Source organism: Xenopus tropicalis, chromosome 2, assembly GCF_000004195.4.
Source record: "Xenopus tropicalis strain Nigerian chromosome 2, UCB_Xtro_10.0, whole genome shotgun sequence".
Classification (NCBI taxonomy): domain Eukaryota; kingdom Metazoa; phylum Chordata; class Amphibia; order Anura; family Pipidae; genus Xenopus; species Xenopus tropicalis.
The window spans coordinates 160,439,029-160,463,583 of NC_030678.2; the positions used below are offsets into that span (position 1 = coordinate 160,439,029).

The 24,555-nt window shown below is 39.2% G+C and overlaps 1 protein-coding gene across 1 annotated transcript in view; it reads left to right on the top strand.

The window, feature by feature from the left end:
* The window catches only part of gucy1a2 (guanylate cyclase 1, soluble, alpha 2), a 126,129-nt gene that overhangs the window by 93,871 nt on the left and 7,703 nt on the right, over nt 1–24,555 (top strand). Inside the window, 2 exon segments of the mRNA NM_001126907.1 lie at nt 298–441; nt 21,797–21,951. Of these exon segments, the coding sequence (NP_001120379.1) occupies nt 298–441; nt 21,797–21,951 (299 nt within the window).

A 24,555-nucleotide genomic window follows, 5' to 3' on the forward strand; every position in this document is an offset into this window, starting at 1 on the left:
AATTGTGTTTATTTTTCAAAAAGCTTGTGTTTGGGTGGAGTTCCCCTTTAAGTGGTTTTTCGGAAAATTCACTTTTAGTGAGGAAGAAGGGAGGGATAAGAAATGCTAACAGCCTTGGTGGCAAATGATTACAACCCACTGGTATAAGGGGATAATTGGAAAGGAATTATGTTATTACGCAGTGCACTCCAGTTGTTATTGCATTTCCATATAATACCCCAGTAAAATGATATTAAGCTGCTGCTGCTGTCTCTATGCAGTAAGACTGAATAACCAGCTGTGTGTGTTTGTGGGCAGGTGGAAACCATAGGAGATGCTTACTGTGTAGCAGCCGGACTCCTCAGGCAGAGCAACAGTCACGCCAAGCCCATCGCTCTCATGGCTTTAAAGATGATGGAACTTTCAGAAGAAGTCCTCACTCCCGATGGAAGGCCTATTAAGGTGCAGTAGCTTCTTCATGATTTTTTTTGTTCTGTATTTCTGCTGATTTCATGCAAGTCCCTGGGAGTGTTGTAGAAATATAGGGGCCCATTTACAAGTCAACATGTTTTTTTCCCAAAGTTCCAGCATCATTGCAGGGGAGTCCAGCCTTCGCTTGTGAAGTTTTTCTTCTAAAGTTTTCAGAGTGGGTATGGTGTGCCTTCCAGCATTAAAGGGGTGGTTCACCTTCAGGTTAACTTTAAGTGTATTATAGAATGACCTATTCTTAGCAACTCTTCAATTGGTCTTCATTTTCTATTTTTTTTTTTTTGCCTTCTTCATTGACCCCGGAAGCCATAAAACTATAAAACAATGTGCTCTATGTGGTGCAATTTTATTGTTATTGTTCCTTCTTGTTACACTTTTAATTTAGGCCCTCCTCTATTCATATTCCTGTCTATCTTCCAAATCACTGCTTGCTTGCTAGGTTAAATTGGGCCCTAGCAACCTGCTAAAATCCCAAACTGGAGAGCTGCTGAACAAAAACCTAATAATTCAAAAACCACAAATAATATAAAAAAACTAAAACCAATTGCAAATTGTATCAGAATAGCATTCTCTACATCATACTAAAAGATATTGTAAAGGTAAACAACCCCTTTTAAACAGTGCTGCCATATAATTATTGGGCATATTCAGGTGGTTGTTACCCCAGCATTAACAGGTGCACTTGGTCCCAGTTCACCTGTTGGGAAGTGCTAGGCTAGATCTTTGCATGACTGTAATTGCCATTGTACTTTGTAGATGAGCTCTATAGTAAAAGCTCTCTAGTTTCATAGCCCTCTTGCTGTGACCCAAACATAGGTAAAGAGACAAAAGCTACCTGCAATAAGCATCGGTTCTTCCACACTGTTATATCTGATTTCTCTGTGCAAGCTTCTCCCTGTACTTATAATTGGTGAAAAACAACAGGGTATGTACTATAAATAACACCAGTTGTAATAACAACTAGAAACCAACCAGTGGCCCCAGGACTCCTCAGTCATATCTAATATCTTTCCAATTTATAGGGTTCATTTAACCTATTATTTTTCCCACTGTCTAATATAAAAATAGCAAATTTAAAAGTGCCACTGTACTAAAATGTTCTTGCAGTATTGTGCTTATTGTAGGGGAATACATATATAGAAATAGTTTCATGGTTATTTCATTGTGTGGATAAAATACACGATCCATGAATTGTGTATAAAATGCACGATTCTTCCTGCTAATGCTATACAGGGAGTTTACAATTATGAGCCATTTTAATATGGCTGTGTCATTTCCTATTAATGGAAGGTGATTATAAAAAGTGGGACTGGGGGAGGTAAAAAAAAAAAAAGGGCTGGGTAATAAAGAGGGGCAGATTTACTAAAACTCTGATTTTTAAAAATTCACATAAACTCATTTCCGCGAATGCCTGACATTTACTAAGAAGTCTGAACCAGTGGCGTAAAGAAACTTTCAAATTGTCGCACGGAAACCTCTACTTTTTTGAATTTCCTACTGCAGTTGCACCGGATTCTGCAAAATCACCATGATTGCACCCGCATTTCATCTTTAGGTGCAAGCGTGCTGCTCCTATTGACCCTGGAGGGAACCCTGAAGCTGCCTTCTGGTCAGGAGGTGGCAGTAGCTCCAGGGTTCCCCTGAATCAGTAGGTGCAGCAGCGCTCAGTTTAGAACCAAAGGCAGGCAGGACCAAGCGACCAAACTATAAGGGAGTGTCAAATAAAAGCTGAGAACCCCCAGCTCCTTATTCATTAATAAGGTTGGAAAAAAAGAGCTAATATATTTCTATATTTATTCAATTACTGCAGATCCAATCATATCAACATATAAACTTCAGAACTGCTACAAAAAAGTTATATCTCAAGACCAGTGCCATAGTGAACAACCTGCTATTTATTAAATTCAATATCTAAAAATGTGGGATTCTAGCCGTTTTTATGAAAATGCCTATGTTTATGAGTACCATTATAGCAAATGTGACTTTTATGCTTCAATTTGTTCAAAACGCCTTTTCAGAAAAATGTTTCCATCAGATTATTCCATCAGCAGACAAAGTACCCTGACTGTATAAGCAGAGGCACACATCACAGAGAAAATAGCCTGAGCAGGTATTTTTGTTCCTTCACATAAAGCATATCCGCGGCTTGTGTTTTATAAAATTGCAATTCATTATGCTAAAAGCTTCTGAGTTCAAGTTAGGTCTAAAAACCTAAAGCTGGTAGAGCCATTCAATCAAAGAAAAACACGATTTTTTTTAGATTTATCGATAAAACTTGGATTTGCTGACTCGGGGGGAGTATTTATCAAAATATGAATTTGTGAATTTTAGAGATTTGTTTTTTTTTAATCTAATAAATTTGATATTTTACCAAATGTTTGTTTATTTATTAAAAAATTGTAATGTAAAAAACTCTGACACAACTTCAAGCCCATCAAATTTGTATTCTCATCATCAGAGCTTTACTCTGTTTTTGGGTGTGCAATATTTTTATTAGGGATGCATTGAATCCAGGATTTGGCTCGGAATTTGACCAAGATTCTGCCTTTTTCAGCAGGATTCAGATTCAGCCAAATCCAGGTTTGTTGCCGAACCTAATTCGAATCTTTAAAATCACAATTTTTGTTACATAAACCCGGTAGTTTAACATTTCTCACCACGCACAGTTGATCTTTCCTTTAGGTGGCCATACATGCTAAGATCCACTCATTTGGCAAGGTTGCCAAGCGAGTTGATCTTCTCCCGATATCCCCACCTACGGGTGGGCAATATCGGACTAATTTGGTCATTTGGCCCGGGGGCCAAACAATCAAATTAGAACGACGGGTATAGACATCTGTCAGTTCGGCAGCTGCATCAACGAGATGATGAGTTCCCCAATCCAACTAAATTTCAAACTTTCCCGATCGAGATCTGCCCGATTTCAGGCCAGATATTGGTCGGGCAGGCTTGTCGATTTGGCCAAATCTTTTTCAAAGGATTCACGGTTCGGCCGGATCCTAAAATAGTGAATTCAGTGCATCCCTAATTTTTATCGACCTATATGCACGCCCTTTCATAAACATTTTACAAAGATTTGAGTTCAAAGTTCAAGAACACATTTCTAGTTAGCTTCTAGGCATGCCAGTTCTCCTGAATTTAGCTTCCAAATTTCAGTCCCATAACAAAAACTGTAGACCAGATCCATGAAATGCAACCAATGATATGCTTGCTTTCATTATTCCAACTGCACTAAACCAGGCAATTGGTTGGTTTGGGTTTCTGCTATGTTACTAAATACAACCAATCACCACCTGTAGATATAAAGTTAGGAATCTATAACTTCTTGGACAGTATTTTACAAGAAGAATCAACTCACTGGCATTATGCTTTGGTTTATTGGACTATTAGACATTCCTCATAAGATTTTTGATGAATTAAAGTTTTTTTTAATGCATTCCATACCCTGTGGATACAGTAAGGTCTACATTGCGGATTTTTCTTCTACAGACTTAGCTATTTTAGATCGTTGATGTACTAAGATGTAATAGATCAAACTGCTGTCTTAGAAATAATTATTGTCATCAAAAACATCTTGTTCAACCCAAAAAAGTTTTTTTTCTTTTCAGAGTGTTGAGGGAATGAACTAATATCCTTGGCCAAGAGCTAATTTCATCATTTTACTGATTTCATAGTGGTGAATAGTATACATTCCTAAACGTTTCCTCCAAAGTTCAAATTTTTGTTCTTTTATTCCTATAAGATACATTCAATTACATTTTCTTCTGAGATATTTTTTAAAAAATGTCATATGACCTTGCAACTTTCTAATAAAAATGCACCAACTGAGTTTCTTAACATTTATCAGCTTTAAAAAATTTTTATTGATTTTTGACACTTTTTTCTATTTTTATTCTGCTTCAATGTTATTTTTTTTTTTATAAATCAAACCATTCCTTGATTATCAATTATAAAATAGATATAAAGCTGCTTTCGTCTTATCTGAGACGCACTTCTGTAGCTACGAGCAACTGCCAGCGAGTAATCACTCTAGTAAATATCATTGTTTCTCTCTGATCTCATATGCAAAAGACTTTCAAGAATTCTGAATCAAATAAATATATCGGCCTTTTGATTTTTCTAAACTCCACACATAAATATTCACAGGGGTTTGAAGTGTTTGCTCAAAATAGACTTAGGAGGTCAATTATTTAACATCAAAGTCAAATCTAGATGAAATGACCCTCTATTTGCTTGTTTATTTAAGTCTGATTTTTCCCAGAAGACCTTCAATTGCATTTCACTTTACAAAAATGATTACTTCTAAGCATAATACATTAAGTCCTTTTTGAAAATTATAAGTTGACAGTATATTGGAGCCCCAGATTACCTTGTTTTGTACACATTGTTAATCCTCCTCACATACACAGGGTGGTGGGTCATGTACTTAACCCAGTGATCCCCAACCGGTGGCTCGGGGGCAAAATGTTGCTCACCAACCCCTTGGCTGTTGCTTCCAGTGCCCCCAAACCAGGGAGTTATTTTTGAATTCCTGACTTGGGGGCAAGTTCTGGTTGAATAAAAACAAGATTTCCTACCAAATAAAGCCCCCTGTAAGCTGATAGTGTGCAAAGAGGCTTCCTAATAGCCAATCACAGCCCTTATTTGGCTCCTCCATGAACTTTCATGGTTCTTGTGTTGTTCTCCGAGTCTTTTTACATTTGACTGTGGCTCCCGAGTAAGAAAGGTCGGGGACCCCTGACTTAACCATTTGCTGTCCTGTGTCCACCAATCACAAAAAAATTACGTGTGTTCACCCTTGTCCTTTTTATGGTTATGGGATTTTTCATGCTATTTCCTATTTCATATCTGAATACTAAGTATGAGCACAGATGGCATATTCTTTAGACTTCTGTTACCTCCATGATTTGTGTGATAAGGAGAAGACAAACAGAAAGGCAATGCTAAAGCTCATTGCCAGGGTTGTGTGGCTGGGGAATTAAGGCCAGTTATTCAATTGAACAGTCGTTGTCCATTTAGTCTCTGTGATGGAGAATACAAATACCATAGCATCCTATTCTTTTCTATGAATGTCAATAGCTTAATTACCAAAGGTTGTCCTCTACTTGATGTAGGTGAGGTGATTGGTCATACAACAAATGAAATGCAATGAAAATTAATTTGATACATTTCTTTAAACAATCTTGCCATTGGAGTAGTAGACCATCCCTGGTGAGACCCTCAGGGACTGATTTTTTTAACATAAGTGTTACATTTCACCACTGAATTTGCCTGTTGCAAAAAAACATAACTTTTCGATAATTTTATAATTATTAATCAAAGTTTGTGACCTCTCAGTTTCTCAAATATTTCTCTTCCCCTGGGTTGTTCTTAGGCCAATTTTACCTGTTTGACCCATTTAGGGTTGCACTTTGTGGGGGTCCTGCACAGTTGAGAGCTGCAGTTGTGTACTTTGGTGAATTGACAGCATCTATTATTCTGACTTACTTATCACTCTGCCATAGATCTATGCTGGTTCCTTGTTGGGCAGCTCCTGTTTACGGGCAGACAAACCAGACTGGTAACTCCCTGTAAAAGGAGAAGAAAAGTAATTGGCATTTTACTGTCAATAGATTAGACACATTAGTGCAAGCTAGGATGCTTTATTTATTCTGCAGAAAGCTTTACCATACCTGAGTAAACAGCCCTAGAAGCTCCCTCCGTTTGTTTAAGTTTAGCAGCTGCCATTTTAGCTTGGTCTCCAGATTCCTGCTTCCTGCTGAATTCTTATGGAAGGGGGAGCAGGAGAAGGGAGAGAGGAGAGAGCTGGGCAGACTCTGGACCCGGGAATGAAGGATTTTTCTGAGAGAGGAAGTCAAGTACCTATACATGTTTACACAAAAGAAGACAAGAAATCCTGTTTTTCTTTTGATAGAGGATAGTGCAGCGTTTCTGTGAGTTCTTATGGCTGTATTTACATAGATCTTTCTGATAAAGCTTACTTAGGGGCTGATTTACTTACCCACGAACGGGTCGAATGGAGTCCGATTGCGTTTTTTTCGTAATGATCGGTACTTTGCGATTTTTTCGTATGTTTTGCGATTTTTTCGGATTCTTTACGAATTTTTCGGATCCAATACGATTTTTGCGTAAAAACGCGAGTTTTCCTATCCATTACGAAAGTTGCGTAAAAAGTTGCGCATTTTGCGTAGCGTTAAAACTTACGCGAAAAGTTGCGCATTTTTCGCGTAAGTTTTAACGCTACGCAAAATGCGCAACTTTTTACGCAACTTTCGTAATGGATACGAAAAACTCGCGTTTTTACGCAAAAATCGTATTGGTAACGAAAAATTCGTACAGAATCCGAAAAAATCGCAAAACATACGAAAAGGTCGCAAAATGTTCGTTTTCAAGTCGGAACTTTTCCAATTCGGGTCGGATTCGTGGGTTAGTAAATCAGCCCCATAGTCTTTACCTTTCCTTTTCCTTTACGCTTTCTGTCAATCCTCTGCCTGTGCTGATTGACAGGATGACAGTAAGCTGCTTACTGAGGGGGCAGATTCATAAAATACCCAGGTCCTGGTCTGTAATTCAACAACAACCCCCATGCTTCTTTAAGTCTTGAGTTGGGCCCACCAAAATGCTTAATTCCCTAAGGACTCTAAGGCAGGGCCGCCATCAGAAATCACGGGGCCCCTCACAATAAAGTTTTCTGCCGAAGTAGCGGCACATAGCGGAGGACGCCGCCAGAGCCGGAGGAAGTGAAGGCCCGGACTTGGTTCAAATTCATTTTGATACTTCTGTAAACTAATTAAAAACAAATGGCGGCTAGCTATTGTTACTATGGAAGGTGAAATATGTTGTTTTTTTCATATATATATTGAGTAAAATCACTCAGCCTCCATGATTCTTGAGGATAGACTTTTCTTACTACTTTACAACATCTTAGCTGCAGTTTTATAGAGTCTTAACATTTTATGGACTCCCAGATATTGGTGTTGATGCCATTCGGCAATCCAACGGAACGGCTCCACATAAATACTGCTTTAAGAAGGAAGAAGTTGAAACTTTGAATTATTATTATATACCCAGCATTTTAATTGCAGTCAGTATGTAATAGTACTGCAGTTTATAGCTAGAACTAGGTGTACTGGTCCCCTAGATGAAAACCTGATAAATTGTACTGCCAGCAAAGACAGCTAACCATCCATCAACCTAAATTTGGGCAGGTATCCGTTGTGTAGGTATGAAAATATAGTTGGGTAGAGACCCTATAGGCCCATTAATGCTGCCCCCTCCCCGCGGCTTGCAGTAGGTCATGGCAGAATAATCATTTTCATTTTGGTTTTTCCGCAAGGTTACTTTTAAGCTTTAAAAGCCTGCAATTAGCCGGCAAACTTTGAATTATTTAATGCATCCACTACGCTACAAGCATTTTAATTAGAACAGTTCAGCCAGGCATTATACATTTTGCCCATAAGTTATTTTATTTATTGAATTTTAAAATCAGATTCCTGATTTAATGATGACGCCAATGGGATATGAGAAACAGGAGGCAATTCATGAAGGGCTGGCACACCATCTTCGTGTCTCGTAATAAAATATCTATATCTTACACTGACCAACCCAGTACTGATTCATAGGGCAACAGAATGTAATATGTAACTGAATGCAACCCAACAAAGGTAAAAATAAGCCCCTCTTGATGCCAACAAAGCAAACGAGTGTAGCCATTGTTCAGTAACATTGAAAGCTTGTATTCTGACCTGTTGTGCCGGTGATTTTATTCAAAAAGTTATGGTTTAGGTACTGTACACAGGGTTCACTGTTTGGGGAGACTGGGGGGTGCTGGTGATGCTTTTTAATCTTATTATCTGCCTCACAAGGACAAAACATGGTGGAGCTTCGAGAACCCTATTTGCCCTATTTAGCGCAAGAAATAACAAAAAACATTGATTTTTTTCATGATTAAAACAATAAGCAAAAAGTATGTTCAGTACAAGCCCTACTACATAGTTACATAGTAAAGTTGGGTTGAAACCATTCTGAGCAAACCCCAGTGCACACACATACACCCATACTAACCTATCTATCTACTCACATACAGACCCACACTGACCTATCTATACACTCACATACAGACCCACACTGACCTATCTATACACTCACATACAGACCCATACTGACCTATCTATCCACTCACATACAGACCCATACTGACCTATCTATCTACTCACATACAGACCCACACTGACCTATCTATCCACTCACATACAGACCCACACTAACCTATCTAGCCACTCACATACAGACCCACACTGACCTATCTATCCACTCACATACAGACCCACACTGACCTATCTATCCACTCACATACAGACCCATACTGACCTATCTATCCACTCACATACAGACCCACACTGACCTATCTATACACTCACATACAGACCCACACTGACCTATCTATCCACTCACATACAGACCCACACTGACCTATCTATCCACTCACATACAGACCCACACTGACCTATCTATCCACTCACATACAGACCCATACTGACCTATCTATCCACTCACATACAGACCCACACTGACCTATCTATCCACTCACATACAGACCCACACTGACCTATCTATCCACTCACATACAGACCCACACTGACCTATCTATCCACTCACATACAGACCCACACTGACCTATCTATCCACTGACATACAGACCCATACTGACCTATCTATCCACTGACATACAGACCCATACTGACCTATCTATCCACTCACATACAGACCCATACTGACCTATCTATCCACTCACATACAGACCCACACTGACCTATCTATCCACTCACATACAGACCCATACTGACCTATCTATCCACTCACATACAGACCCACACTGACCTATCTATCCACTCACATACAGACCCATACTGACCTATCTATCCACTCACATACAGACCCATACTGACCTATCTATCCACTCACATACAGACCCATACTGACCTATCTATCCACTCACATACAGACCCACACTGACCTAAATGTGTTGTATTAGTATCCACTGTTAGAGGAAAATATATATTTCTTCTCCTCCAACCTACCTGTATAATTACCTCCTTTGTATTTATTATTCCAGGGGAAACTCACAAAAATGCTGGTAAAGAGAAATGTAAAAATGTCACAATTGCACTGACAAATGCACAGATTAAATTTCTGACATTTTTCCATCTCTACAATTTCATAAACACGTAGTGAAACAGGGATCCGAGTTGCTTTGTGCCGTAGCTGTGCCATGTTTGACAATCTGTTGTTACAACGTTTTGAACGTCATTCTTGCTACTAGAGGGAAAGTATTGGGGCGAAAATGCTGCTACATTATTTGGACTTTGTATGTATAGAGGAGAATTTTTTGACTATGTACAACAATGTTGTATATTAAGAGCAATGACTACACATTTTTACTAGTGATGAGCGAATCTGTCCCGCTTCGCTGTGCCGGAAAATCCACGAAACGGTGAAAAATTAACAATTTCCTTTTTTTGACGTTACCGTGCCTACTTTGACGTAACATTTTTTTTTACGTGACTGCGAATTTTCCACTGCACCCATTTTGCTAAAAACTCGCCGATGGCAAAATGGGGAATTTCGCTGCAAATGTCACTCTTTTTTTGACCCAACTGCTGCTTTTTTTGATGCCACCGCAAATTTTCTGCAGCAACATTTTCCGACTGTTTCGTGAAAAATTCGCCAAGCCCAAAGTGCAGAATTTTACTGTCAATCCATGCCTGCTGAAAAAATTCGCTCTTCACTAATTTTTACCCTTTATGCTGTATAAATGGTAAAAATGTGTAGTCAGTTCTCCTAATTTACAACATTGTGAATTAAACTCAAATTTAGCGGCAGATTCTATGAACGCTTTTAAGAGGGGCTTGGGTGACTTCTTGAACAAGTATCATATCCAAGGCTATTGAGATCTCAAGACCCTGTTACAATATGGCGGCTGAGACTTTTGGAACTGCACTCTTACTGACACTATTATTAATCCCTCCCCCAGAAGGTCAAAAAAGTGCCTTCTTTTCACATTATATTCAAATGAAATTGTGCCCAACGGAACCATTTTTTAATTTCAGCCCCTACGTATGGGCGCTGTTTTTTGAGCAAACTGTATATAAGTAGTGATGGGCGAAATGTTTCGCCAGGCATGGATTCACAGCAAATCTTCGCGTTTCGCCATTGGCGGATTGTTTCGCGAAACGGATAAAAAAATTCGCTGAGCGTCCAAAAATTGTTGCCCGTGACAAAAGAATAGCCGCGCGACAAAAAATTAGCTGTGGTCGACAAAAGAATAGTTGCGCGACAAAAAAATAGCCGTGGGCGACAAAAGAATAGTTGCGCGACAAAAAAATAGCCGTGGGCGACAAAAGAATAGCTGTGCGACAAAAAAATAGCCGTGGGCGACAAAAGAATAGCTGCGCGACAAAAAAATAGCCGTGGGCGACAATTTTTTTTGACGTGCGACATTTTCGCCGTTTCGCAAATCTTTTGAAAGAATTGCGAATTTTTCGGCACAGATTCGCTCATCACTATATATATAAGGAAAGTGATAGCTGTATCTTCTAATTAAAGTAATTATTTGTATGGCATTTAATTAGGTTGCATTTATATACATGTAAGTCCTTACAGTATTGTCACTTCCCTATTGCTATGGATAAACAGTGCTTTGATGGGAAAGCTCCTATATAAGACTGTCAGACGTTTCCAGGGGATTAGAATTGATAAAACTCAGGCATGGCAGCATTAAAGCATATCTCATTTATCACTTCTGTGTTGAAGAGGAAATTAATACAAATGAAATATATTTCTTCTTGGTTATGAATCATACCTGGGAGAAAATACAGCTACCCCAGCTATTCTTTATGTAAAATGCACAGAAATTATAGAGCAATACAAGAGCTATGTACTATGGTACTATGTACCAAAACATTATCTCTCTGTGTGACATAAACCAAAGTATTACATGCCTCTGCTTTGCATAGTTTTCTTATGTATCTTCCGGCATCATCAAGTGGGGAGAATCCGTATGGGCAAGTATATATTATGACATATGACATACTAGCAAGGGTTAATGCAGTAGTATTGTGTATTATCAGTGTAGTGTAGTAATATTGTGTACTGTAGTAGTAGTAATATAGTGTAGTAGTATTTTTTAGTAGTCGGTAGTGTAGTATTGCTTACTATCTAGTATAAATAAATCCAAAGCAACTGGACTTGTTAGGTAATCATTTCAGTGATTTAGATTTATTTATACTAGATATACCATGACCTGGATGGTATATCTAGTATCTTTCCACCCAAATCATAAAAGAGACATTGTGATTTGACTGAACTGATTCCCGGATTTGGTACATCCCTTTTCATACCCTATAAGCAAATCTACATTTTATACATGTATGTATCATACCACTAAACGTGAGTAAATACACTTTTGTTTCACTTGTGTGTTGGCACGTCTGTGGCTGGCTGGGAAATTAGAATATATATATACCGTAGTATAGTATAATATAGTATATGTAGTATATCATTATATACCAGTGTACCATAAGAATTGCCATTTACAATAACTGGCCAAAGATAGGCTGCTTAAACAAAGCATGTAAAGTGGATACAGATCCATAATAGACTAGGATGAAAGCCTGTGTGCACTGTTGCATGTGAATTTTGGATTGCCTTACTGATGGGATCATTCACGACAGTTGTGATTTAAAGCTTAAATTAGAAGATATAATTGCTGTTTTCAGGTCAGTGCATTTGCTTATTTAATTTTATGGAGGGCTTAAAAAGATCAGCAATATTGTGTTGCAGAGACCCTGTAGACCTAGTATTCCCTAGCAATGTTCTGCAGAGAATGTTATACCATACAGTATTTATATAATGTTTCAATCAATGGTTTTTTTCAAACTTTATTCCAGGGATAACCAACCTGTGTCTATTCAGCTGCTTACACACTAGCATACTAAAGAAGGATTCTGGGAGTTGTAGTTTATCAGTAGATGGATGGATAAAGGTTGGACGCCCTCTATGTTCAGCTTTCTCTCTTTCAATTCTGTTCCTTTTCCTTTTCTGCCCTTTTCATTTTGTGTCTGCTCTTTATATGTTTCCACTTTTGCTTAAAGCTGGTTATACGCTAGATAAGATCCGCTTACTAGGAAGGTCACACAATGAGTAAAGCTTTGCTCTGTTTGGCCACCAATGTAGTGGGCTAATTCGAGCTTCTAATCATTCCTCCCCCAATCCAATAATTGCCCCCATATAATTAAATAGGCAGTATACACCCTTAGTCAAAATGAGTTCATTGAATAGGGCTTGTACTGAACATATTATATTTTGAGCTAAACATGGCACAATGGGACGTTAAAATGTTTGGTCCTTGCAAGGTAAATAATAGATTACTGGAATACAACCCCCTCCCTTTACCCTTTGTTGTTTCTCCCTGTTAAGTAATTTTGAATGATATGATTACATTAATTAAACCTACCTTAAGGGAGAAGGAAAGGTATAATGACTGGGTGGTGCCAAATCTTTTTCCACCTTTTTAAAGGAAAACTATACCCCCAGAATGAATACCTAATCAACAGATAGTTAATAGTTTGTTAAGTGACCTATTAAAGAATCTCACCAAATTGGAATATATATATATCAGTAAATATATGGTTAATATAAGCTTTTACAGAAATACCCTCTGTTAGTGGAGTCTTTAGCAAAGTGACGCATTAGGCCAGTTATCAAGTAAGCGATTATAATCACTACTAAATACCTAACATTTGACACCCCCCTCCCCAAGTGATTATACCTTTATAGCTCTACTTCAAATACTTGGGTAGAAGACCTATACAGGTACCCATAATTCATAATTCTACAGACATCTGTGCATGGCTCTACATATATGCTTGCAAACACCTGTACAGACCATATCTATGAGCCAATCAGGGACATTCGTGCAATTTGGAATATCCCTAATACGTCCCTATTGGAACAATTGGGATTTAAACTTATTATTTAGACTGTATCTATATTTCATAGCAATACTCAACATTCTGTATAGGAATAAAGTGAAGTGAAGAATAGCATTTGCTGGTGACTATGTAGTGACAATGTCACTATGCCTTAGCAATATAAATGCCTATATAAAGGAAAAATAAACCCTGTTTATAATAAGGGCTTGCAGTCACCTAACATTATAAAATCAGTGCATTCCTTAATTCAATATTTAATGGAATCACTAAATGTATAATGTATGAGCTTTTTTTTCCCAATTTTTCAAAGGAAAAATAAAAAAAGCAGACAATAGAAAATACTACATTAATGAATGTTTAATCATAATAAATGATATTTATGCTATCGCAGAATCAGGCAGTAGAAATGAGATGATAGAAATGCAAAGTAAAGGTGGGCTGAAAGAATAGAATCGGTGATCAAAGTGGTCTCCAGTCATGTGATCCCTGCCCAGGAAATTCACTGGCTGCCCATAGCCGAGCTTTGTGAGGGATAATAGGCTTAAAGTGCTGAAACCTGTGTGATCTCCCTCAATAAAGCAGTTCCGATCATTAAAATAGGATCAAGGAGCAAAAAGAGACGTGAAAGCTGTTATTCACACCTTTAAACGTGAGCAATCATTAGCAAAGAGGGAATTAGCACAGAGCTTTTCACAAGGTTCTAATTTGATTTTAATTACTTGTCAAAAGACACTTTTTTTTTTTTATAAAATCATTAAGCTGTTGGGGGGAAAACATCAACAAAGCTCAATTAAGTCACGGCTTTTCGTTGCATTTTCCACCATGCAGGGGATGAGAGCCCTGGTCCCGAGTAGAACATGGGCATCAAACTAAGCGGCAAATTGATTTTATGCAACTTAATGCGCATTTAAGCTTTGTAGAATGCTGCTCCTTGGCTTTCCACTTATTATATGATTCATCAGCTATTGTTCCAACAATGAGTGTGCAGTATGATTAATTCTCACATTTAAATGCAGGACAACTTATTTGTATGCAAGGTTTCTCCGCTCTACGGGTTACTGCTTGAAAGGAAAGGACATTTCTGGTTTAAAAAGGTTTTCTGGTCATTGTTTAGCAGAAAATGCTTTAGCTATTCCGTAAATACAGCCCTTAACATTAGCACAAATGCATTTTCTTTTGCAAATTGGTTCCACAAAAGGATATTGCACAGACTTGCATGAATTCTGCCCAAGGAAACAATGGAATTCAGATTCTCAAAGGTGGAGAACACTTTCTCATGAAAAAGCTAGTGGGGCGGGAGGGGGACTGGGCCAAGGAAAATCAGAAAAACTCACATTTGTCAAGCAAGAGGCTGATTTATGAACATAGGTTCTAAATAGAAATGGTGCTGTTTCCATAGCAACCAATCAACAATTAGTTTTAAATAGTCTACTTCAAGCAAAGACCTGACTGTTTGGGATCGGCATTCTGTGTGCAATGGCAAAAGCACTGACCTACTCGGAGTGGGGGTCAGACACTGAGTATATTATGTATATTGCATATGGCAGGGGTGGCCAATACGCTGATCGCGGTTCACCAGCCGATCCCGCGTGGATTTCTGGTGGACTGAGATGAAGCCGGGGATGCGAAAGTGCTGTGTGAATGCGTATGTACGCTGCGTCACGTAGGTACGCATTCACGTCGCACTTCGAATTCCCCGGTCGTCGGTCAATCGTCAATGGGAAAGGTCTGGCCACCCCTGGCATATAGCATAGTGCTCCCACAGAAGAGTTCTGCTTAAACCTTTCCCTGGCTTGTATTGTATTTGTTCATCCAACCATAATACCCTACCCTGTGGCCAAAAAAGGAAAGGAACGGAACGGGAGTTTTCTATAGTGGAAGGAGAGGTTAGGTTATGGATTACTCTGCTAAGAGAGGGGGTAATATGGCATTCATTCTGTGGGGTTCCCAGTGGTGAAAGGGGCTCTTGGGCCGCTTAGTGCTCTTGCACGTCTTCCCCGGGTCTCTGTAAATGGGTCCTACAGCCATTGAGATCAGAGATTGTTTTTATTTTTTTAATTCTTCTTGAATTTGTGGTACCTTTCTGCAATCTGAATGATAAAATACGATGTGGTTGCTTGATTTCAGTGGCAACTGACTGGACTAGTGGGTGCACTTCTGGGTATCCATGTGCCTTGCACTTTGCATCTTTAAACTCATGCAGCACAATTGGTACTGCAAGGTACAAGTAAAGAGGAGCATACCCCAAAGTACAACTGTGAATAGCATTTAAATAGGTGCCGTTTGGGATTTGCTCTGCTCCTTGCATACATAATGGAGCCGTGTGCATTTTCTAGGCAGTGTTAGTAGTTTTATCATTGTATTGCTTGTAATCTTGTGCAGCTTTCCTGTTTCACCGAGTGCTAATGGAAAGAGATAAGTAGGTTGGAAGGATGAAGTCACATTGGGAAGTTTAAATGCCAAAAAGCTGTAACCCTCAGGATTAGGCTTAACATGTTCTCCTCTGCAATAAATCAATTCTCCCACTTCTAGAGCAGGAAAAATCCATTTAGAAAATAAATCCGCACTATTTCAATTTCCGATATTGTGCGACATGGGTGAGACACCTCGTTTTCAGGATGGCATATAAGAAGAAAATGATGGTAATACTGATTTTACAGCAATAAAAATATGAAGCTTTTTTCCTTAAAGGAGAAGGAAAGGCATTTTGGCATTTTGCTGCCAATAGATATTTATTCTGCAGAAAGCTTTACCATAGCTAGAGTAAAGGGCCCTAGAAGCTGCCTCTGTTTGTTTAAGATAGCAGCTGCCGTTTCAGCTTGGTCTCAGTAGCTTCCCTGCTGCTGGTAGCATAGATCACACAATCTTGTGGAAGGGGGAGTGAATTCCTATAGGAGGGGGAAAAGGGAGAGAGGAGAGAGCTGCACAAACTCCAACCCTGGGAATGAAGGATTTTTCTGAGAGAGGAAGACTGATACTGAAGAACATGTTTACAAAAAAGGAGACAAGAAATCCTGTGTTTCTTTTGATAGAGGACTCAGTGCAGCATTTCTGTGAGTGCTTACGGCTGTATTTACATAGACCTTTCTGATAAAGCTCACTTAGTTTTTACCTTTCCTTCTTTAATTATTCCGGAAAATCATAATTATATACTGTTTGATGTTTTTAACGGTCAAGTAGGCCTCTAAGAAATGAAAAAAGTGATAAAGTACAGGTGTGGCATCTAGAATGTCTTAGAAAATTTTGGAACTGTGGCTGCAGAGATGATATAACATATGTTTTCTTATGTTTACACACACCTTGAGAAAGGCTGGTACAACCACCGAAACTTTATGTCACAATCTTCCTGAGGAGACGCCGTGGAGTACCAGGAAGGTGGGAGCCTGAAGACTGGGTAACCATAGATCACAGAACTGGTGTCAGAGGCCATGATGATAGTGAAGAACTTTAATACCTAGTGACGTAACAGTGCACACTTATGGATACACACACTGAATATAGAATGGCAGGCAGAGGCAGAATCCAAAACAGGCAAAAGGTCAGGGCAAGCAGCAATCAAACAAAGTCGAGGACAGGCCAAGGTCAGAACCAGGAAATCAAGGCAGAACTAGGAAGGGCACCAGAGAACAGGAACAGGGCAGAAAGCAGGAACAGGACACGGAAATCTGGAGCTTGGAACCAGCACAAAAACAAGGATAGTCACAGGAACAGGGAACACGGAGGCAGGGTCACAAGAAACACTTAATGACCAAGCAAGGGGCAGTGGTCAGGGAAAGGCTTATAAAGGGTGAAGATTAGGAGATGGGAAACACATGAGGATAATGAGGTGGGTGGAGCAAAAGGAGCAGACAGAAGTAGAAGACAGAAAATAGAAGAATCAGACAGAAATCAGCCCAAAATGCATCCAGTGGCTCAAGAGGCAAACGCACGCCGCCAGGAACACCCCAAGGGGTGTTCGAATCCTCACTGATCCTGACACTTTAGTTTTGCTTTCAATTAATCTTTCTCACCAAAACAAAACCTGTGAATGCAGATTTCCTTCAACACATTTACATATTGGTCCAGATTCAATTTAGTGAGATAAAGGTTTATCATGTGAAAAGTCATGGACGAGATTCAATTTGAGATGCAATTTAATTCAGAAACACTTATGAAACACTTGAAAAAATTTTGAAAACTCAGTTGAAGTCTATGGGAAAAAACTGGAACTGGATTTGGAGAAAAGTACTTCTCCTCAAAATCGAATCTCGTCCATGAGTTTTCAAGTGAACGTTCACTCAGTTGAGTCTGACCCATTATGTAATATAATGTTAGCAAGATGGCTCCCATTTTCACCATTTGGTTGGCACAGAATGATGTTTACGTTGGTGTTTTGACGTAGACACGCACACAGGGTTAAACAAGCTCACACTCTCTTGCGAGACTACAGCTCCTGTTGGGTGTTTGGCATCGATATTGAATTGTGGGCGCTTTTTCGACTGATGAAGAGGGCGTAACGACCTTGAAACGTTTGGTCTGTATTATAAATAGTTTGGAGGTATTTTTTACGCCAGCAAATCGTTTTGTGTGCATTTCCTCTCCCTTTCTTTTGCATTATGTGATATAAGCTAAGGGAGGGGGGCCCTGGTCATTTGCTGGACCTCTAGTGGTAAGGACACATGTAGCAGATTGTCCACTTTCCTCCGCCTGTGGGAATGGGATCTGCTTTCATGCTGTCACACCTGTAGCTTCATTCGCTGGCCCACATCGGCCTGTATAGAACTACATCTGTGATCCCCAACCAGTGGCTCCTGGGCAACATGTTGCTCCCCAACCCCTTGGATATTGCTCTCAGCAACCTCAAAGCAAGCACTCATTTTTGAATTTCTGGCTTGGAGGCAAGTTTTGGTTTCATAAACCCAGTGTAAAGCTAAACAGAGCCTTCTGTAGGTTTCCAGTCCACATAGTCAAATAGCCAATTATAGCTCATATTTGCACCCTCAGGAACCTTTTCCATGCTTGTGTTGCTCCCCAACACTTTTTCCATTTGAATGTGGCTAAAAGGTTGGGGATCCCTGAACTACATGGAGTGAAGATCTGCCTGAACGAGAAAGCATGCATTGTCAGGCCAATCTCTCTGTGTAACTTCACACAGGCCGATGCTGGGCATGCCAATGGAGCTTAGGGGGGTCTTGAACCAAATTTGACAACTGCTGACCCCAAACAGGAACCCAAACAGTAAGTACAAAGGTGGCAAACAACTCCACGTGACACACCCAGGCATACTCACTGACTAGAGATGCCACACAATTGAAACCCATGATGGTGAGTTTTTGGAACAGACAGAAATAAATTCCACGATTCTGCTAATGGAGAATGTTGTTTAAAGGTTTCACTGGCCAATCAAAATTCCACAAATAAGCTTGTGAATCTAATTGAGATCTTTACCCAGGTTTCTTAAACCTTTTGGTTTTATCAGCAGCTTACAGTCTGCTATCATTCAAGTGCTTATTATGCTTGGGAGCTTGAGCCTGACCCAAACTCTATCATTTCAGGGGCTACCTCTCTAAGGGGCAGATATAACAACATTCAAATGTGACTTTTTACAGCGATAGTTGTTTTTTATGGCAAAAATTGGGAATTCGAATTTCAGAAACTTTAGATTTATGAAAAAACTTACTAAATATTCTTCTATAAACATTCGGCATCTAAACGCTGGTAGTCCTTGTACAAAAGAAGCCAATGGGTTCTGCGTTAGCTAAATTCAAGCTATTTCTCATAGTTTTCAAGATTAGCTTGAAATTTCTCAGACTAGGAGGGGTATGTGAGGAATCTCTGCATTCAAGTTATTTTTTTCCCATTAAGCAGCCAAGTTTTTGAGATTCGAGTGTCTGTTGACAACCTACATGCTGGTAGAATAACTTATTAGGCCGAGCCTATCCGTAAGCCTTATTTAATAGTCCATCTTTTGGCTGAATCCATATATAAAATAATTCTATCAAATAGAAAAACAAGCAGTGAATTGACCCCCCTCCTCCAATATATTTCCTTTGGAACGTCCTGTAATTAGCTATGTGATTAGGCCCTAAAGGCACCTGTTAAAACTGAGGCTAACCTAATTTTATAACAAGCCTCCATTTTTAACTTTTATTCTCGATTACATATATTCTAAGATGTGCATTTTGGAAGCAAAGTCAGCATGCATATGTACCTGATTTTATTTAAATCTTTCAAAAATTATATTGGTATAAACTGGGTTGTCCAGCTTCAGACAGACATGCAATATTTACTAATACATTAAAGGGGAACACAGAAACCCCAATATACCTATATGTATATATCTATCTGTATATCTGTTCTTTCAAAAAGTAGGACTAAATACCATGTTTATATGCTGAAATCCAGCTGCAAAACAGTTCTTCTCTTTCTGCATCATTTGAAATCCTGGCAGGGGAGGAGGGACTAAAACACTGATGTTACAAATTGTAACAACTTCTCCACAGCTTACAGACAGCATGCAGGAACTACATAACCCACAATGCATTGCACTGGGATGTTCCTTTCCTTTTTGACATCACGTGTGCAGGGGATTGTGGGATTGGGAGGATGCAGGCTGAAGGCAGGCTGAGGACAGTTGACTACTGTTACATTTTATTGAGTCACAAAGTAGTCAGCCAGATCAGCAGGGGAACAGGGGGCGGGGCTTAGGGAACTGTTCCAAATGATATTATTACATTAAAAATCATCTGCACATTTTTAACTGATGTATATTGCAGAGTTGCTTGCAATTATGTTTACTTTTCAAAAAGCTTAATTGCGTTGGGTGGTTTCCCTTTAATTCTGTTTTCAACATATTTTGTCCAGTAGTCTTTGCCCATAGGTATATCTTTGTGAGTATATCTAGGCTCCCCGGGTTGGGGCACCCAGGGTGCAATTGGAAGAGACATGCAGTGATCCCCTGTATTGTGACTGCTGCTAATTAGAAGTGACAATCAAGAGTCGTGTATGCCTTGGCATTAATAATAAGCAAAAGGCTAGCCTTTAAACGGCTTAGATGTGAGAATAAAAGACTGCTACTGTCTGTAAAGTGCTTATAAAAAAGTAATTGGGAATGATGTCACGTATAGAAGAACAAAGGAGTGGGAAGAGGAATAGACAATAAAGGTGAGATAGGCGTGTTAATGGGAAAGATGCCACTGAGCTGAGACATATAAAGGAAGCGAAGGAGAGAGGCAGCAACGTGGATAGTATAAATTGGGGAATAAATAAACAGTCCCTCATATAAATCAACATGGAATTGGTCATTATTAGCCTTTTCATTTTACTTTCTGAAATGAAAGTAATCTGAAAAACTTTTCAAACGTTCAACATTAATCACTATGTTAGTTATTTAGTAGATTACAGCAGTTTGAGGGCACTGTAATGCTTTAGATACCTGGATAGCCATACTGTCAACTACAGTTTGAAGCAGAAATACTTTTTCTCCCAAAAGGTATAACACCATTCCTTCAATACATTATGATCCACATTATGATCCATCCAAACATCTTATTGGCTGCCATGGGTTACTGTTCCTGGGAAAACTTAGTGCCTTTTATTACATATGGGGGTGTGAATCTAAATGAAGGACAGACAGTCATTGCCCATTAATTTATAAATGGGGAAGGAGATAACAGGAAAAGTATGCATTTTAGTTATCAGGAGCACCTTATAGAAAACTGTCTGACATACAGCATACATTGGGAGAAGGATATCATGTAGAGTGATGTAAACAAATGACAAACAAACCAATTCAACTTGCAGAACAACCAGTACAAATGGAGCAAGATGTTATGATGCATCTGGCTCCACATGTTGCAAAATGACACACCCATTTCCCAGTGTGTAAATTGTCTCAGAATATAAATGCTAACATCACTGTAATAATGAATGAAAAGATAAAGTGTCCTTTAACGCAAAGTAAAGCTTTAAAAAGTATATGAATATAAACTGTGCATTTTGTATAGTGAACTTACTGCACCGGGCCAGAGGCAGCACAGCCCTGTGTTTGTAATGATCTGTGGCACCAAAGTTCTACATAGCAGCACCCCATCTTGTCATCTTTTGAGCGTCAGTGACACTGCACATGCTCTGTGTACTCTGGGCTGCTGTTGAGAAGCTACCCTTGGGGGTTACAAGTGGTGTGAAACGTATAGGTTTGTGTGACCAACTGACCCCAGAATTGGGTCACGGTACAACCCTTTCCCAACCTCGTCACGCTATATCACCCAACTACAGCAAGTCCCGTCATCAAATGCTAACGTCTGCAGATAATCATATAGAATTGTTCTTACATCCATGTCTTTTTCCTTTTACAGATGAGAATAGGAATTCACTCTGGCTCTGTCCTCGCTGGTGTTGTTGGTGTAAGAATGCCCCGTTATTGCCTGTTTGGAAACAATGTTACTCTGGCTAGCAAATTTGAATCAGGAAGCCACCCTCGTAGAATCAACGTCAGCCCGACAACATACCAGTGAGTATTCTAAATATTCTAAACATGGTTTGTGCTTAGTTAGGATGAAAACAGAAACAAAAGCCTTTCATACATTTCTAAAATGTCCACTTTGTGAAGGGCTGGCAGGGCCAAGGCAATCGGTTCCATTCTGTATATTGGGAAAAATACCCACATGCCCTCAATATTCACTGATGGACAAATGCTGAAACTTGCAGATTTATTCCTGGTGTGAAATGTTGGGCATTGAGCCAAGTTATTCACTGCATACAGGATGACCAGGACCTGACACTATGAGGCCAATTCTACTCAAAAATCTCAAATGTGTATAAAATATTTGAATTTAAAACAAAAATTGATAGCACAAAACAGTAAAAACCAACTCGCAGTGAAATCACATTCTACAAAATGAATCTCAAAAACTCAAGTTGAAAAATAAATTCAATTTTCTTAATACCACTCCCAATCTGGCCCATTGTATCCATTTGGTACATGGCAAAACCACGCGGATACTGGTGCATGGCAAAAATATAGTCAAGTGCAAGATGGCAGACCTACTGGACTGGCGCAGTTCTGTGCTGATATTTGCTCCTAGTAATGTATAAAATCTAAATGTGTGGTGCAATAGCAAGGCAGTACAGTTCTATATATGGAGATTTCAATTTAAATTCTTATTTGACGTCACAATCATCAGTATTGGCAAAGCAGCCCAGGCACTTAAGTCCAGCACCACTATCTCATCTTATCAATCTGAGAAGCATTTAGCAGCAGCCACCTGACCATGTGTTCTAAAGAATAACATAAAGGCAACTGTTTGATATCCCTGATCAGCTTTGTTGTTCTGTCCAAAGCTCCTTAAGGCACTGCCAGTCTGCATTCATGGAAAGGGGGAGAGTTGGAAATGGATATATTTTATCTAAAGACAACCTAAATGATTCCATAAACCGATGCCTAAAATATCTGGTCAAAGACAAATATATTGCAATTTATGGAATTCTATTGTAGGCCAACATTTGCAAATAGATCAAGAATGGCAAAGACATACTGCCATACTGTACATTATACAGTGCAACAAGCAATGCGAGATGTAAGCTAAGGAAGTCCTGATGGGAAGGATCCAAATGGAATGGAATCAAAGCCAGAGAACTGGGACAGTTAGTTAAGAATGAGAAGGAATGAGGTGTGAGACTCCTCAAAGTCTGGAGTTTGTTATAAATAGTGGAGATAAGTGCTTACTGTAATTATAATGAATTTGCACAGTTTGGTTCCTATTACTTCATGGGACCTAGTCCTTATGCCAAAAACAGATGCATTGCATATATAACTAAAATTGGGCATACATTTTACTAAACTTCCAATAGTTTTCTGTGTCGGTTTTGAAGTACAATTTTAGTACTTTCAGATGGCAGAATTTGGGCAGTAAATTGATGCTTTCAATCTTTCCCCAAGTGTTTATCTTGTTTTTGTTATGTAGGAAGTCCAGGAGAGAATACAGTAAGTTGGCCATACACTATAAAATCTGCCTGTTTGGCACGGTCACCAAATGAGTAGATCTTTCCAGCAATATACCCACCTACGGTGCGCAATATCAGAGTTACTTGATCATTTGGCGCTCGGGCCAAACAATCAAATTGCAGTGATAGGAATGAGCCCCGGATCCGACGGGAAAAATCAAGCCTGGCTAATTTTAGGCCAGATATATTGCATAAACTGGTTGGAGGTCTCCATACACAGGAAGATAAGCTGCCAAATTGGCCTGAAGGACCTGAATCAGCAGCTTAAATCTGTCCGTGTATGGCTACCTTTACACTGAGACACATGGGGAGTGCAAGTTGTAGTCACTTGTTATTGTTTAGGTAGAGTAGTTGTGGAAAATGCATTGTGTTATATTTTATTTTCCATTGCTTGTATAGGAATACCTAATAACAACAAAGGGTTGTAATCTTATGAGCAATTATCACATTCAGGGAAGTCAAGTCAAGTTGGAAATAATATTAGTAGTAGTATCTCTTCAAATCCCATATGTTTCAGAACCATCATGGCAAGTTACTCATTCCATACCTAGATATTTAAATGTGCAATAAAAAGGTTGACCAGATCTTATCTGTTAGGAAGAAGTAAGTGGGTCCTAGTGTAGAAAAATTCCTAGCTGTCTTCTCCGGGCCTCTCAGAGCCTCCATCACTACACCTGCACCTTTGTCTCATCTGAATCCTCCCTATCTCGCTGCTCCTTACCTCTGGCAGTACATCCATGAATTCCTCAGTAGGGAACTCTCTGTTAGCCTCTTCAAAAAGAAACTCAGATCCTACCTTTGGGAGCACTAGAACATTGTAGTGTCTAGTCTTGGAACCAGTTCGCAGATCCCCGCGTCATAGCCCCGCCCCTGTGATGGTGCAGTCCCGCCTCTTCCCTGCCTTGTGATGTCACAGTCCTGCCTCTTCAATCTTCAAGTCAATGAAAGATGTATTTTCAACCTTCAAGCTATTTTATTTATTATTTTACCAGTCTGTTTAAACATTCACATTTTAAAAATTGAATGGAATAATGTAATGTTTGTGATCGAGTTTATTTCTCATGACATAACATTATCCAGTTTTTCTGACTCAAGGAAAAATAAACTTAGA